Source organism: Trichogramma pretiosum, unplaced genomic scaffold, assembly GCF_000599845.2.
Source record: "Trichogramma pretiosum strain Unisexual culture from Peru unplaced genomic scaffold, Tpre_2.0 scaffold15, whole genome shotgun sequence".
Taxonomy (NCBI): domain Eukaryota; kingdom Metazoa; phylum Arthropoda; class Insecta; order Hymenoptera; family Trichogrammatidae; genus Trichogramma; species Trichogramma pretiosum.
Genome location: NW_019641686.1, coordinates 1,650,486 through 1,666,167, shown reverse-complemented (window position 1 = coordinate 1,666,167; position 15,682 = coordinate 1,650,486). Strand labels below are relative to the sequence as shown.

General features: G+C 37.7%; 1 protein-coding gene across 1 annotated transcript; it reads right to left on the bottom strand.

Moving 5' to 3' along the window:
• Positions 1-8,236: 8,236 nt before the first annotated feature.
• LOC111694185 (regulator of nonsense transcripts 1-like) lies at positions 8,237-9,132 on the bottom strand. Its single transcript, XM_023461278.1, has 3 exons — positions 9,088-9,132; positions 8,639-8,731; positions 8,237-8,569 (listed from the first exon to the last, which is right to left on the bottom strand). Exons 1-3 carry the CDS (start codon positions 9,130-9,132, stop codon positions 8,237-8,239), a joined length of 471 nt encoding a protein of 156 aa, XP_023317046.1.
• Between the last annotated feature and the right edge of the window lie 6,550 nt (positions 9,133-15,682).

The following is a 15,682-nucleotide window of genomic DNA, read 5'->3' as shown; positions in this document are numbered from 1 at the left end:
GTCCGTACGGAATCGGAGCCTAGTATACAGTAGTTCGTCGAGCAGCGTTTGTGCTTGCACACACGCGTGCAGCCACGGCGGCAGAGAGTGAGAGAAATCGGTAGCCGCAGTAGCGCCGAACGACAAGAGAGACTGAGCACTGCGTAAGCCAGTAGTAGACAGCAGCAGCAGCAGCTCGGACGATAACCAGCAAGTAGTTGGGGCGAAGAAGTCGTGTAGAGAGAGAGAGAGAAAGAAGAGAAAGAGAGAGAGACAGAACAGCGCTCGCTTTTGATGGTGAGCGCAATTCGGAGTCGCTCGCTTATTCGAAACGCGAGTGGCTCGTAAATGCGTGGTGACGTTCTCCCGACGATAATCCGAGGTAAACTCAGCCAGTCGCGAAAATGATTTTACGGCATGCGCGCGTGAGCGCCAACGCGCGCTCTCTCTCTCTCTCTCTCTACTTGTTCTTTCTCCTCCAAACGCTAGTCGTATTATGCAGTATCTCTCCCTCTTTTCTTCTTGTCTCTTCTCTTTCGTTGTTGGCCGAACTATACGTCCGTCTATCGTCGCAGCTTTCGGTCGCTTTGTCACATTTGCCGCTGCGAAGGCGCACGCACAGGCGCAGAGAGCCGCTGCAGCTCTCGGTCTCTCCCTTTCTCGCTCGCGTGCACCTCGGCCGCAACGATCGGCAAAGCTCCTCCGTATACATCGTCGCTGGAGAACGCGTTTCCAGGGGTGCCGCAGCCCGACACCGACGCTCTTCGTCGGCGCGCACACACGTACGCTACCTACGCTGCAGCCTTCTCTCGGCTCTTCCCTCCCTCGCTCGCTACCTGCGCCTACTCCTTCCTCGCGACTCTCGACGTGTGCGTGGTGGAGCTTTCTCTCCCCGTGGGTGTGATACACGTACATGTGCGCGCGCGCGCGCGAGAAAGAGGCGTGCGTGCGCTATCGGATACGTCCCACTCGACTCGCTCTGGAACGAATGGTAGTGAGGCATGACGAGTTGTAGCGAGCGAAGGAGGCCTATGCGATATGTCGTACGGATCGAAGGAGAGCTCGTGTGATTGCACGCAGTTGGCCCGTGCGATCCAGCAGGTACGTCGTGGCATGCATTTACGCACCTCCGAGCCCAACTTATCGTATTTATCATTTTTGGCCGTTTGACGCGATGTCACTTTCGTTTACTTTGATAAAAAGCCCAGCAGTCGTTGACTCGCTTACTTTATCGAACAAGTCCGATCATCGCTCGAAATCAGCCATTATACAAGCGATTGCAAAGTTGATATTTATTTCCGTAATGTTCAAAGACTCTTGAAAAAAAATCGAATTACTTTTGTTTACTCGATGAAAAAGCATCTACAAATTATTTGTAAAATAAACAAACACGCCGCGTATTTATTTGATTTTCCGTATTTTAGTCCGAGGGTATAACATTCCTTGGGCTCTGTGAGTGCGAGGCGTAAGCGCGTAAATTCTTTCGCACCAAACATGGAACTTTTTTACTCGCAAAGAATACCATGAGCGCGTCTGAATAATATTATTTTCAACGAATAATTTTGTGGATGCACATTCGACCTCAAAATGAGAGTTGTTTAGAAAAAAAGATACATCAAATAATACACGCACAGCGAGAGGGAAAGAAAAAGATAAAGAGAGAGAGGGACCTGAGCTTTGAGATTTTAAAAACTTGATAATCACAAGCGCGTGCAGTAAAGTGCTTGACGAAATTTTTCGAGGAACCTATCCTACAACAAAACAACAGTATTCGGCTGTTGCTCGCGCGATGCCTATTAAAATCTGCCTGGGATGATTATAAAGGAAGTTCGTTGCACTCTTTCTTTCTCGCTCCGTGTATCCCGTCTATTCGAAACGAAACGCCGAAAAAATCACGTTTCGAGAAGACAGCTATCGGTCTTTTTTGATATTTCTTTTTTTATTCTTCCACCTCTTGTGAGCCTTTATAATGAGAAAATCGATGCGCTATATATGCACTATATAGGCTTTTATGAATTTCATAAGGGCTTCGCCCCCAAAAAAACTTGCATTTTTTCGAGATTCCCACTGCATTATAATTATCGGTTGCTTGCCTAAACCATACCAGCTATTATTTTTAACTATCGGCTCGAAACAAAGTAGTCGTGAAGAAGCTTAACTTATCTCGAATAAACACGAGAAGAAAAAAAAATTTGTTTGTTACACAGACTTTTTCGTATGAAATACCTGTCAAATTCAAGGACACAAATACTGATTCGTGTTTAATAGTTGTAAACATTTTTAAATCAATTTATACCTTTTTATTTCGTTATCTGAAAATTTGGACGATAAACACTATTCGAAAATAATTCTTAAATCTTCATCTTTGATGATAATGTGGCGGGAATCATCATGTATCACTATATCTAATTTTAACCTTGATGACTCCTATATCTCTTATCTATGTTCGCCAACTTTTTTCGGACTAATTTACATAACAATGGCCTTTCATAAATTTAAGGCATTTTTCTATTTAATCACTTGTTTCATTTTGAAAAAAAAAATCTATAAAATCATTATCGTTATCGAAATGATACTGTTAATTTATTCCAATTAGCTATTGATTCCCGAAAAACAGTCTGTACTAATAGTCTACGCTAGCCTATGCAAAAAAAGATTAAAAAAGAAGTCACTAGTATTATAATGTATTTCATTGCATTTATTATTGAAGATTGATTGTTTTACTTCGCTAACAGTTTTATGTATCAATATCGATGAAAGATATTTAGTAGTCGGCTCATATTTTTTGAAGTGCCATGCCTAACTTTAAAGGTAAAATAATTTTAACTTAAATTTGAATCTCGTTCGTTTCGGGATCTTGATCTCTTTAATCATTTTTTTCTTCAGACGGAAAGATGTGCAAATAAGAGGATGTGCCAAATAAACTGGAACTGTCAACACCTGGGTATTCTTCAATCAATATTTTGAATTCATTTGTCCATATCTTGAGTCGGTATTATGAAAAAGATGTAACAAATGACTCAGTAAACAATGCTTTTGTGTGTTGTAACATTAGACATATTCCTTTTCGATTCTTTATGCTTGAATGACTTATTTCTAGATGAAATTATGTACTCTGTTTGTTTTTGTTGATAACATTTGAGCCAAATGAAAATCAATGTACTACAAACGTACCAGTCATGCTACAATAGCAAATAGTCTATGAAATAAATAAAAACGTAAAAAACCCCGTCTCAATTTTTGTTTCATAATGAATTTTATCGCATAATTTATTGATACGTGTTCTACAAGTATGTATCGAGCAATGACGCAAACTATACGAATACAATGAAGATAAAAACAAAAAAGTTTCGCTACGCATACACAACCAGTGCATGGTTCATTTAAAATAGAAAGATCGTCGTCAGTAAAAGAGAGAGAGAGAGAGAGAGAGAGAGAGAGAGAGAGAGAGAGAGAGAGAGAGAGATAAGTGTTGGAAGAACTTGAGAAGAACAGCAAAAACAGAAGATAAAAAAAACATAAAAAAAGTAAAGGTACTACAGCAAAGTGACAGAGCAAAGGCTAAATGTACTTGAATTAACTTGACGATGTATTTCGAGCGCATCTACGTTTAGCTCACTCGTAAGTTACAGCTATACACATTGCTCAATACGCCTAGCAGGTACCTATATAAATCCGTGTCGGTACCAAAGTTGTATCGTCTTGCGGGATTATCATCACACTTATTCTAAGAGTCGATTAATTAATTTTTATTTATTAATAGTCGAGAAGAGGATTTGAAAAGACAATATATGCGATGTTCACTCGCACGTGATTAGTCAAGGAGCGCCACGCCTCAGGCTCAAGCTGAAAGTATGGAAAGTTGCGGACTTTTAGTATTAAATAGCTCGCTCGCGTTTTCGTACTCCCCGCGCGTGCACGGCCTCTAGGTGAGGGCAGTTTCTGAAAAAGACTGCGATGCGTAACGATGCCTGTCCGTGTTACCTGATGCCCCCTTCACCTTCACTGCGTAGGGCTGCATTGCATATCGCACAGTAACAGCAGCAACAGTAGCAGCTACAAATAAAAAAAACTGCATACGCACACGAAGATAAGAAAGGCGAGGTGCGTGCCTGAGAGCTATCCTTATGTAGCTTAGGGGAGGCCATACAATACTTTAGTAACCCCGTAATACCCCTCTTACTCCATACATATAAGCTAAGTATAATGTAGCTCTCTCTTTTTCTATGAGCAGGAAGAAGAGAGCGAGAAAAAAGAGAGACAACGAAGCATTGCGCCTCCATATACGCACATATTGTATTGTCTTTAAGTCTTTAAGAGCTTAGAGATAAGAAACCCCGTGAATAAGCATTAGGGCGTGCTAGAATAATTTTTTCCTAGCTAATACCGTTTAACTGAAGGTAAGGGGTGAATCGAACGTATTATCACCTATCCAATGTCTCATTGCGGTACGAGCTCGACAAATTACGCGTTTGGCGTTAACTTTCGAGCTCTGTGTAAGTTTCATCATAAGCAAATTTTTTTGAGAAAATTTAAGAAAATATTCGTCGATAACTGAAAAGCAAACAGTCATTTATAACTTAGAGCATGATTTCATTTCAAGGAGAATTCGATACAGTGCACTCGCTCTTTGTCTTTCTACCTATCGCTTATTACCACGATTTTGTGGCTTCGTGGCTGCAGAACTCTTTTTTTTTCTTTCCAAAGTATAGCTGAATTCGAAACGTGCATGTTTCTCAGATTTATTTTAAGGATAAGGGGAGAATATAACAAGGGATCGACGGAAGAAGCTTTGATATCTGTCCATTATATATCAGTAGGTGCACGCACGTATTACTGCACAGTAGACTCAATGCTTATATTTCAACTTCGCTTTTTCCTTACAATTCTATAACAAAACTTCACCAGAGTGCCCGGAGGTGTATCGATTTAACACCCGAAAGCATAAGGAAAAGTTGCCGAGATTCACCGATAAAAAAACTGAAGTTGAATTTGTATTCACAGAAGAGAATTAAAAGGGCACAGCTTAAAAAAAGCTTGTAGATGATATTATCGCTTTTTTTAGGTGATAATTACACAAGTTTTTTTTCATGATCGCCAAGATTTTTTATTGTATATCTGCGTCAGCTCTGTGCATGTCTAGTGCAACGTCAAAAGATTGATCGTAATAATTCACATAATCACAAAAAAACTAGTTGGATTTAATAGAACTGAAATCATATTTAATTTTGAAAAAAGATAGTATAGCTATCCACATTGTTTAGAGGCCAGTAAATATTAAGGTTCGCACCAAAGAAAATCCACCCACTTCCCCTTCTCGACCACGTAGCTCTGGGTTGAGGTATCTTAATGTAAGAGTAAATTTGTGTTTTTATAAAATAATCTGCATTTGTGTCGCGTGTAGGATTGCGTGTGTTCAAGCAATGGAATCGTTTTTGTTAAAAAACAACGAATACGAAAAAAAATAAAAGTTCAAATCTTCATGAAAATACTATAAAAAAATCATATTTATTGTTAGCTTATTTTATTTGCTGTGCTGCTATGTCAGTTTTTTTTCATCAAAGAGAAAAGAATTATATTGTTTTTTTTTATAATTCTATAATGTCTTGATTTCAGAAAAAAACTGTTTTGTAAAAAATTTATCACAAAAGATTTATTTCGAAAAAAAAACGATGATTCCCGACGAATTATCATCATGATGCATTTGATTTTCCATGAACTCCTAGAACGACAGAAACGAGACGATGTGATATTTAAATCGGCTTGATTTCTTTTTTAATTGCAAAGTGTGTGTATGTAATAGAAAGCATATTGAAAAACAATTTGAAAAATTTTTCATTTTTCGTCGATCTATTTTTACATCAATCGGTCGTATCACCTCTTGTTTTAAGAAAAAATATCAAATTTGTGTGTAAAAACAAGCATATTGAGAAACAATAAAAAAATATATCATTCTCAAAATATTAAGGGTCCTCTATACACGATGTGAAATGCTCAGTCAGTAACACCAGCTACCTAGTTATATTTATGTTCAGTCTGAAAAATTGGAAATGTTATTCGCAAATAATCGAGTTGACGCACCTTTCTAATACACTCATTAACATCGTGGTCGAGTTTTATCCAATTCCATCCATTATTCAAGGAGAAAAACGAAAACTACGAATGATCATGATCAATGTTATTTAATAGGTTATGATTATTCGTAGTTTTCGTTTTTCTCCTTGAATAATGGATGGAATTGGATAAAACTCGACCACAATGTTAATGAGTGTATTAGAAATGTGCGTCAACTCAATTATTTGCGAATAACATTTCCAATTTTTCAGACTGAACATAAATATAACTAGGTAGCTAGTGTTACCGACTGAGCATTTCACATCGTATATAGAGGACCCTTAAGGGCCAGGCCTACCCACTCAGTCGGTATTTAGTACCGAAATATTTTGTCCTCATTTTTCTCAATGAATACTTTATTAATCATCTCAAAACTTTGTAATAACGTTCTGAGGATTGACTTAATTATGCCGGTTCTCTTGTTTTTCCGTAATTGTCAAGAATTTTAAGTAAGTAGATTTTATTGTTGCTTTTTGGTTTTCATAACCTCTGATTCCAAAAAATTTAATTTAAGTAAGCTTATAAGATAATTCCTGGAAAACAAGAGCACAGGCATAATTATATCAATCTTCTGAACGTTACTTCGAAGTTTCAAGATGACTGATTCATTATCCGCGGAGAAAAATGAGGACAAAATTTTTCAGTACGTCGGTAACTTGCTGGTACTATCGCCAGCCCTTAAGGGCCGGGCATACACACTCTGTCGGTAACGACCGCTCTTCGATACTGAAATATTTTGTCCTCGTTTTTCTCAGCGAATAACGAATCAATCATCTAGAAATTTGCTCACAACATTCAGGAGATCAATACAATTATGCCTCTGGTCTTATTTTTTCGATCAATGAAAAAAAAATCTAGACAGGAAAATTTTTGTCCTCGTTTTTCTCCCTCAAAAATGAATGAAATCGAGTAAAAATTAACCAAAATGTTAATTAGTGTATTAGAAATATGCCTCAACTCATGTTTTTTGCGACAATATAACACAACTGTTAAAAATCGTTAGTATTCGTCACACATAAAAATGTTGAAAACGCTAAACATTGGTTTCACTCAAGAGTTTCATAGATGGCGCAGCAAAACAATAATAGTATGTATTTGACTCATAAAATCTGTTCTGCTTGAGACTTGACAGCTTATACAAAAGTTTGATCAAATTTGTTGTTGGTAGAATAAAAATGCCACCTGTTTCAAACAGATGAAAACAATAATGCGCAAAATATTGTTATACATCCTTAAAATGTAACATTGTTACTATAATTATGTTGTTCTTCGTTTTTCCAGTCAATTTACTAAGTAGCGTTTTGTGAATGTGTGAACCATATCAATAGTTTTGTTTAGAAAAGCAACATTCACATTACTGCATTAATTTATAAAAAAGTGATTGATAATGGTAATACATAAAAATTATGCAAAATAGTTAATTTTATACACAAAGAAAATAAAAACAAAGTTTGATTGATCAGCAACCTTTTATTCTCACAAAATTATGGATATAAATTGATGTAAACACGGCCTCTGCCAGACGTCACTCATGAGAGAATTGCTCAGTTAGTTTGTAAAGCGGCCGCCAGATGGCGAGGACTGGCACGCGCAGCCAAAGTATAGTGTAGTAGCATTAAGTACAAGCCTGTAAGCGAGTGAAAATTGAGCTCACTCCGAGTCGAAACTGGAGTATAAACAATAAATCGACATTTTTGGAATCGGATAAATCGTTTTGTTATTTATCCGAGGATCTGTCCGCCATCCTTTATCTTCCCCTCGCCTATGTCTACAGGACACCTCAAGAACGCAGGACAGGAGCCGCCGCCAAGGAGCTGCATCTACACCAGCGGACCCATAAAAAAAAAGTAAATTACCTGATAACTTTGATTGAAGTTGACGTACGGCTGAGGATAATACCCGTACTGGTACTGGGCTGGTACTGACGGGGAGGCAAGGTTGAGGGCTGGTAACAATACTGTTGTGGCTGTTGCTGATAAGCAGGGTTCTGAAGAAGCCCTTGCTGACACTAGGGGGGGGGGGGGGGGGGGGNGGGGGGGGGTGGCAGCAGGTCCTGGCGTTGTTGATGTGACTGGTAAAGTTGTACTTGTTGGTGTGGCTGGTAAACATGTTGCTGTTACTGCAGCGGATAAACTTGTTGTAGCTACTGTTGGGTTGGCTGAGCCAGGTCGACTTGTGGCTGTTGATGTATGATCGGCTGAGCTATGTGTTGTTGTTGCTGCTGCTGAGGCTGAGCCAAGTTTTGTTGCGGCTGTTGTTGAATCTGCTGAGCTATGTGTTGTTGTTGCTGAGGTGGTTGATAATACCGGTACTGGTTGGACTGGTACTGACGCGGAGGCAAGAATTGTTCATGCGAGGTTGAGGGCTGGTAGAAATACTGTTGTGGTTGTTGCTGAAATTTTTCAGCATATCGCGGCTGAGGCTGATAAGGGTACTGAAGAAGCCCTTGTTGATACTGGGGTGGTGGCAGCCGGTCCTGGCGTTGTTAATGTTGTGGCTGTTGCGGTGACAGCTGAGCTAGGTGCTGTTGCTGTGACGGGTAAACTTGTTGTTGTAGCTGTTGTGGGGTCGGCTGAGCTAGTTGTTGTTGCTGCTGTGGTATAGGCTGAGCCAGGTTTAGTTGTGGCTGTTGTTGTCTCTGTCAGATGGACATTGGACACATTGAAAACGAGCGAGCGTTAGCGAGGTAATTCGCTAGTTCTTATAAAGAATTGAATTATTGTTTAAAATAAAAGTTTGATTTGATCAAACAATTATTAATTAATTTAAGATGTAATTTTAGTTTTCCAACTTATGTATAGTTTATATACTTGCTGGACGGGGTGTTCCTCGATATCGTCAAAGGCGATTATTGTTTCACAACATAAGTTTATGAGAAAATTCTTATCAAGAATTAAAACATAATGTTTTTAATAATATAAGTTTAGTTTTATCATATAATGATATATCATATAATGATAAACTAATAAATTATTTTGTTTGTTTGGCTTTTACCACGTTAAAATATAAAACGCCTAATATAGGAGTGAACAATGCCATCTAGTGGTCATCAAATTTAATTTTAAGATAATAAAAATGATGACCGATAATAAAGATCCCTAGGGTCACGTCGGCATTTGTCATCGTATATGCCTGGCCCTCAACTTGCATCGATCGAATCGATTCTTGTTTTATATAATCTTGTTCGTCTTTAATGATGTCGATTTTTTTAAAATAAGATGTGATTGTTTTTAAATATGCTTTTTTCACACACACTTTGTTTGTGATAATATTTTCATGAAGGTTTGAACCTTTGGTTTTTTTTTCGTATTCTTTGATTCTTCATAACCAAAAACTATTATAGTTCAAAAGCACGTTAAATATGTTCAGTAATTGTAACTGAGTTGTGAAATACATTGAGAAAAACTAGAGTACGATTTATACTTTTGAATAAAATAGAAGACATTTCTGAAATTAATTCATTATTGGAGACACGAATTAGCTTTTCTCCATTTCAGATACCTCAGCCTTTTGACATGACATAAGCTCAGCTGAACTCGACCGCGATTCATGCTCGAGACACAGTGTGAATCGCTCTCAGTGCTGTTGACGAAACGCTTTCAATAAAACTCGTGTGTGATTCGTTTTCAGAATTCGAGCGTGAAACATGATCAAACGTTCTTTCGAGTAGAACTCGTGTGTGATTCGTTTTCATAATGCGAGCTTTAAACACGGTGAAAAGTTTTCCGTATACTATGAGTAAATTATTAAGCGATGTTAATCATAATTTGTTTATAAAATTTAGATGAATTTTGGAGTTTTCGTTTAAGGAGGCTCTACACCAATCATAACAATAGTACAGCGAGGCATCTGTCTGTCTCTTTCTCGCATTAGGCAGACAACCGCTCGCACTATTCGAAATCAATTGTTTTATTTAATTACTCATTAGATATTTCGTTAAGGGGTAATTTTTAACATACCAATCGAAAGCTTGGAACTTTCTTTTTCAGAAAATATATTTTTTATTAAGATGGTTGATCTTTTAAATTAGTTATAAACAATAAAAGATCGCGTCCCATAAGAGCCCGTGTTAAAATCGCCATTTTTAAACTTGTTTATCTCGAAAGTTTGATCGTCAACCACATGTTTTTTTTTGGAATCTCATTTTGAAGATCTAACAAATCGATTGATTTAAGTTTTATCTTGTTGGATGATCTTTTGTATTATGTGTAGAGCCTCCTTAAGTGATAATTCTCGATAGTATTTGTAAACATTAAAAAATTTAGCAGTACTATTTTATTATAGTATAACTATTGACAGATTGTATACCTCAATTGGTAACGTATAGCTGGGCTTGTGTCGGAACTTGATTGTGGTTCAGCTCGTTACTTATATTTACAGTTAGCAAGCTCTGAAACGCCGATGTTTATAGCGTCAAAAAACTCCTCGAATATGATGAATCATTTATGATATTAGTATGATCTTAAAGATCAAATCTATCGAACTGTGTCATTTTAAAAGTTTCGGGCGTTTGAAAATTGCAAAAATGTGCATTTTTCCCATTTTGAGTCTCCATATCTCAGTAAATAATTATTTTACGAAAATTTTACAAGAAACACTTTATGCTTAAAATGACCCAAATAACACAATATGCGTTTAAAATTTATATATTTTTAAATATATTTTTCTTTATTTTGCCATAGTCAAAAAATTATATATTATTTATAATATTGTGGTTCGATAGTGTAACTAAGTTGTAACTTATTTATCTACGGAAGAATTGCGACTGAGCTAAGATCACTATAACATTCTAGTTCGAGTTACTAGAACGTATCTGTTATGTAAATACTAGAGTATGTAGTGTAATCTACCCAAAATCTAGTTACCGCTACTATTACCATCAGTCAATTTTTTTACTATAGCGCTCTAGTAACCAATACTATTTGAAATTTTCAGTGTATTTACAGGAAGCTAGACGTTTATTTTTTCTCATGCATATGAGGAGCATACAGTGAAGCTGCTTGTCTGCTCTACTTTTTTACCATTCGGAGCGCAACACGCGCTCCTTGATTGCTAATGAAAAGAACCAAATACCTAAGTTTACTTGATGATCTATGAAATGAAATATACATTAGATTTCGCTATAAAATCTCCAAAATGCGGCATATTAGCTTATAAAACTGCCGATTTCAATATTCACAAAATATTATAAAACCCAGTAGTTAAAAAAAAGTTTTCTATCGCTCTTTTCGAGTGGTAAAGTAAGGGAGGTGAGCTCATTTATTATTTACACTCTAAATCCAAAAGAGTAACTTTCGAACCTCAAATGAGTAATCTGGGTTATTTACTTTTTTAAAAGAGTAAATAACGCAAATTACTCCTTTCACTTGAACGTTAGAACTTAAAAAAATAAACTCATTCAAATTACTCTTTTTGTAGAAATTACTTTGTGCAAACGTAACTGTGTGCAATGTAAACGCGTGCCGTCACTCGACTTATGTATTATATGCGAGCAAGCTCGTAATTATCGGAGCCGAAATGAGCCGCAAGTGTCCACCACCGACGAGTAAACCAGTATACACTTTAAACCCTAAACTGTTCGAATTACTCTTTTAAAAAGAGTAGATAACGCAGATTACTCTTTTGAGGTTCGAAAGGTACTCTTTTGCGTTTAGAGTGTATATGCATGGAAAAACTGATTGCTAGGCACTGTATAATGTTAGTAGCAGCTTTCATCAGACTATTGCCTATTTCGTTCAAGTAAAATATACATTTTCTATTTATAATTCTTGAATATCCATGCTTACTCAATTTCGATTAAAATATTACATTACTATTTTATACTTTCTGAAGTTAAATTTTCTTTAAAAATATAATTTTCTTTAGACATCATTGAAAACAAATTAATTAAATATAAAGATTAGAGAAAATTACATTGGTTAGAGTAAGATTTTTTTTTCTCGCAAATGTAGATAAACGTTTGAATAATCGAGTAAATTATATATATGTCCGATTCTCTGTGAAGTCGAACGGCAAAAATAATTTTTTTCGGAAAATATGAAAAACTTGTGGTTTTCGATGTCAGATTTGTCCCGAAAAATTTTTAGATAAATGAGGGCCTACTATGACACTTATTTGGAGGCAAAAGTTGGCTATTTTATCGTTTTTCCGAAATTCTTGAAAAATCACAAATATTTAAATAATTCCTAGATCAGTGTAGAATGATTCAAAAGTAGAAGTGACCACCAGCTTATTTCTTGGAAATTGCCCTCAGAAAAAATGTATTTCAAAGTGATTGGAGCAACTTGGGAGGTTATAGAGCGGAAAAAACTTAAAAAAAAACCAAAAACCTGAAATCTAATCGAATTCGACAATTCGAAGCTTTTTTTCAAAACTATGTAAAAAGCTTCCTGAAGATTTCAACTATTTGCTGATAAAGTTTTGTAACGGGTCCTGAAAAAAACGCAATATAGAAAAGAGTATGTGCCGAAAAACGTGCAAAACACGTCGAAAAATGGCTGTTTTTGGCGATTTTACGCATTATGGGTCTATTTTCGATATTTTTTGCACGTTTTTGATCAGAAATTGATGTCTACTTTGCGTTACTTTTTTAGATCCATTACAAAATTTTATCAGGCAGTAATTGAATTTTCAGGAAGCTTTTTACGTAGTTTTGGAAAAAAAGTCTGGTTCGAACCCGATTAGATTTCGTAATTTATTCAAGTTTTTTCCGCTCTATAACATCCCAGGTTGCTCCATCACTTTAAAATACAAATTTTCTGAAATTTTACACGCTGCTTTATTTTAATTATGAGCCTCGTAAGTGCCACTTCTTCATGAAGCTTTGAGAGAGAGGAACTTGACTTGAGATTGGGATCGGTAATTTTTTCAATGGATTGCGTCGATTGGGTGCATCGGCATCAACGAGAAGGAATCTCTCTTTCTTCTTTTGAGCCACATACTCACGGTTTGCGAGGATGGCCTGCGAACGTTTTGCTTCTAAGCATAATTTATATATGCTTTGGCGCGCACTCGGTTAAAAAGGCCGTAAGGATCTCCGAGAAAAGAAACGAGCAAGAGAGAAAGAGACGAGCCCACGACTGCAGAGCAGCCCGATTCCAGGAAGTCGTGGCGTTAATCAATGGTCGAGACAGCTGGCAGACAAGATAATGGCAGATCAATCTAATTCCATGTACTCACCGACGCGCCTTGCGGCTATATGTGCGAGCGCACATAATGTATATCATTTGATGTGCTTATACGTTTAAGCGCGACATCGATTCGCACGCACACATGTATGCAGACGAATGCATGTAACTATAGCCAACTTCTTTTTTTTCACATGTTCAAATTTTTTTTTCTTTCATACACCAGCAAAAATATGCAAGAGTTAATGTGAGGATTTTGGGCCGTACTCGGAATGAGATATACACAGAATAATTAATCATTAAATCGATGTTACGTACATAAATACGAGCTAGCACTGCACAGATGATTTCCAGCAGCAGATAAATAACGTCGCTAAGAGCCGAGTCTGCTTTTCCGTCATTCGAGCGAGGGGCTTTCTACTTTATCCATAGCAAAAACTTAACCATATTATGAGGTTCGGACTCGACGAGAAGGTATATAAAATTAGCGCTTGTAGAAATGTTCGGTATAGACAACGATAAGTAAGTTATCCACACCGGACGTACTATTTTTAAATAAATTGAAAGTTATATCTAGGAGCAGTAATGTTTTTAGTATTAGCGATACAATATTTGTCTTATTTCCGATATTAATGTGATGTTCTGATTTCTCTTTTCTTAGGTGGAAAAAAAATCAATATTTTTATCTTTCGTGGTTATGGAAGAAAGTCGCCCGACCAAGTTCGGAGGTAAACAGTGCGATTCTTTCGATCGACAAGTGCTGCTGTTTGTGTTCGGTTCATTGGCAGGTATTGGAAGGTAAGAGAGGTCAGTTCGAGAATCGAAGTTAATACAGCACTGACGAAAGAACCGGTAAAAATGTAGCTTCCAAATCTATCAAACCAATCTTGCGGTAAAGCAGTTATTTTATGTTTCATGAATTTATACTTTTACCCACAAATATTTTTTTTGTAATTTGCGAATTTTGAAAATTTAATCTTTTTGTATGTTTTAGATATTGTTGAATGTTAATTGAAAAATACTCAAATTTAAGCCATTTCAATGTGGCACTTATAGCAATAGTGACACGCTCGCGACACAACCGCACCCTGCGCGCGCGACATGTGTGTACGTGACTGTCGGCGCGAGTCCGCGCGGCGCGAAAAAAGAGTCACGAAATAATATTATTTTGCTTGAAATACAATAAATCGGCCGATATATGTTGAGTCGGGGTCGCGGACGTTACATATAAACATCTTGCCTACTTCGGCAAAGTCCGCAATTCCTGCAAGCGACAAAAATGCATTGGTCCAGTTACGTAAACGTACGACGAGCGTATATAATGCATACGCGTATAAAAAAATCTTACGCTTCTCGCGCTACTGCTGCTACAAGTCGTCTCTTTCTCTCTACCGCATACGTATGTGTGTGTGTGTGTGTGTGCGCGCAGGGTTGCTCGCTCGCACATATATACGCGCTGGCCGAGGGATGGCAAAAAATTGCAGCTATGCAGCGAGCGCGCGCGCGACGTTCACGCGCGCTAGGGATGGAATTGAAAATCAAGTAACATAATAGAGAAAAGAAGAATAGCTTGGGCCAAGCGGGCAAACGAGCGAGAGCGCGTCTTTTTCGCTGAAAATGTAACGTGTACACATTTCGCGCTGCGGCGATATAACGTTAGTACGTTAGTACAGCCAAAGTTGAGATGGCGCAAAAAAGATGGCTTTTCGAAACACACGTCGGAGCTTTTTGAAGATTCTTCAGCTCTAAGGACGCGAAAGAATAAGGAAGATGGAAGCCTTGGCTCATAAAACGAAGTGAGGCCGGCGCCTCTCTCTCTCTCCCTCTTTCTCTCTCTTGCACACTCGCTCTTTCTCTATCTTTCTCGTAGCAGCAGTATCAGAAGCAGCGGCAGCATTCACCACGTGGCATGTAGCCAACTACCGTTCCCTGATCAATATGCTTACAGCAAATTCTCCTAGTCCTGCGACTTTCCACCATATATACGCAGAGTGAGAGAGAAAAGGAGAGAGAGAAAAGAGTTTTCAGGTTCGCTCGAAACCAGAAACAGCCGCAAAGACTACATAATTCTGCACCTACTAGATCTATTATTGCAAGTTCGAAGGAATCGTTTTCATTTGAAAAGGACGCATGCATGACGAGGCCATCGTATCCAGCCGATCGTCCAAGGCCATTGACTCGTTATATACTTATGTGTCTGCCTGTCGAATATTCTCAAGAACTCGCGCTGTACGTCCTATCCCTGTACTTGTGCCGAAAATCCGTCGAAAAAAGCACGAAAGTAAAAGTAATCTTCGTTTCGTTCCTATATCTAACAAACAGAAAGTACGGGCGTATACTCGAAGCTACAAAAGTCGATCGCACAAGTTATTTCCTTCCCCGCAAACTGCGTTGATTCTAGTTAACGCGCGATCGTTGTAATGCCTTAATTCGATTGCAATATACTCTATAGATGTGAGCAT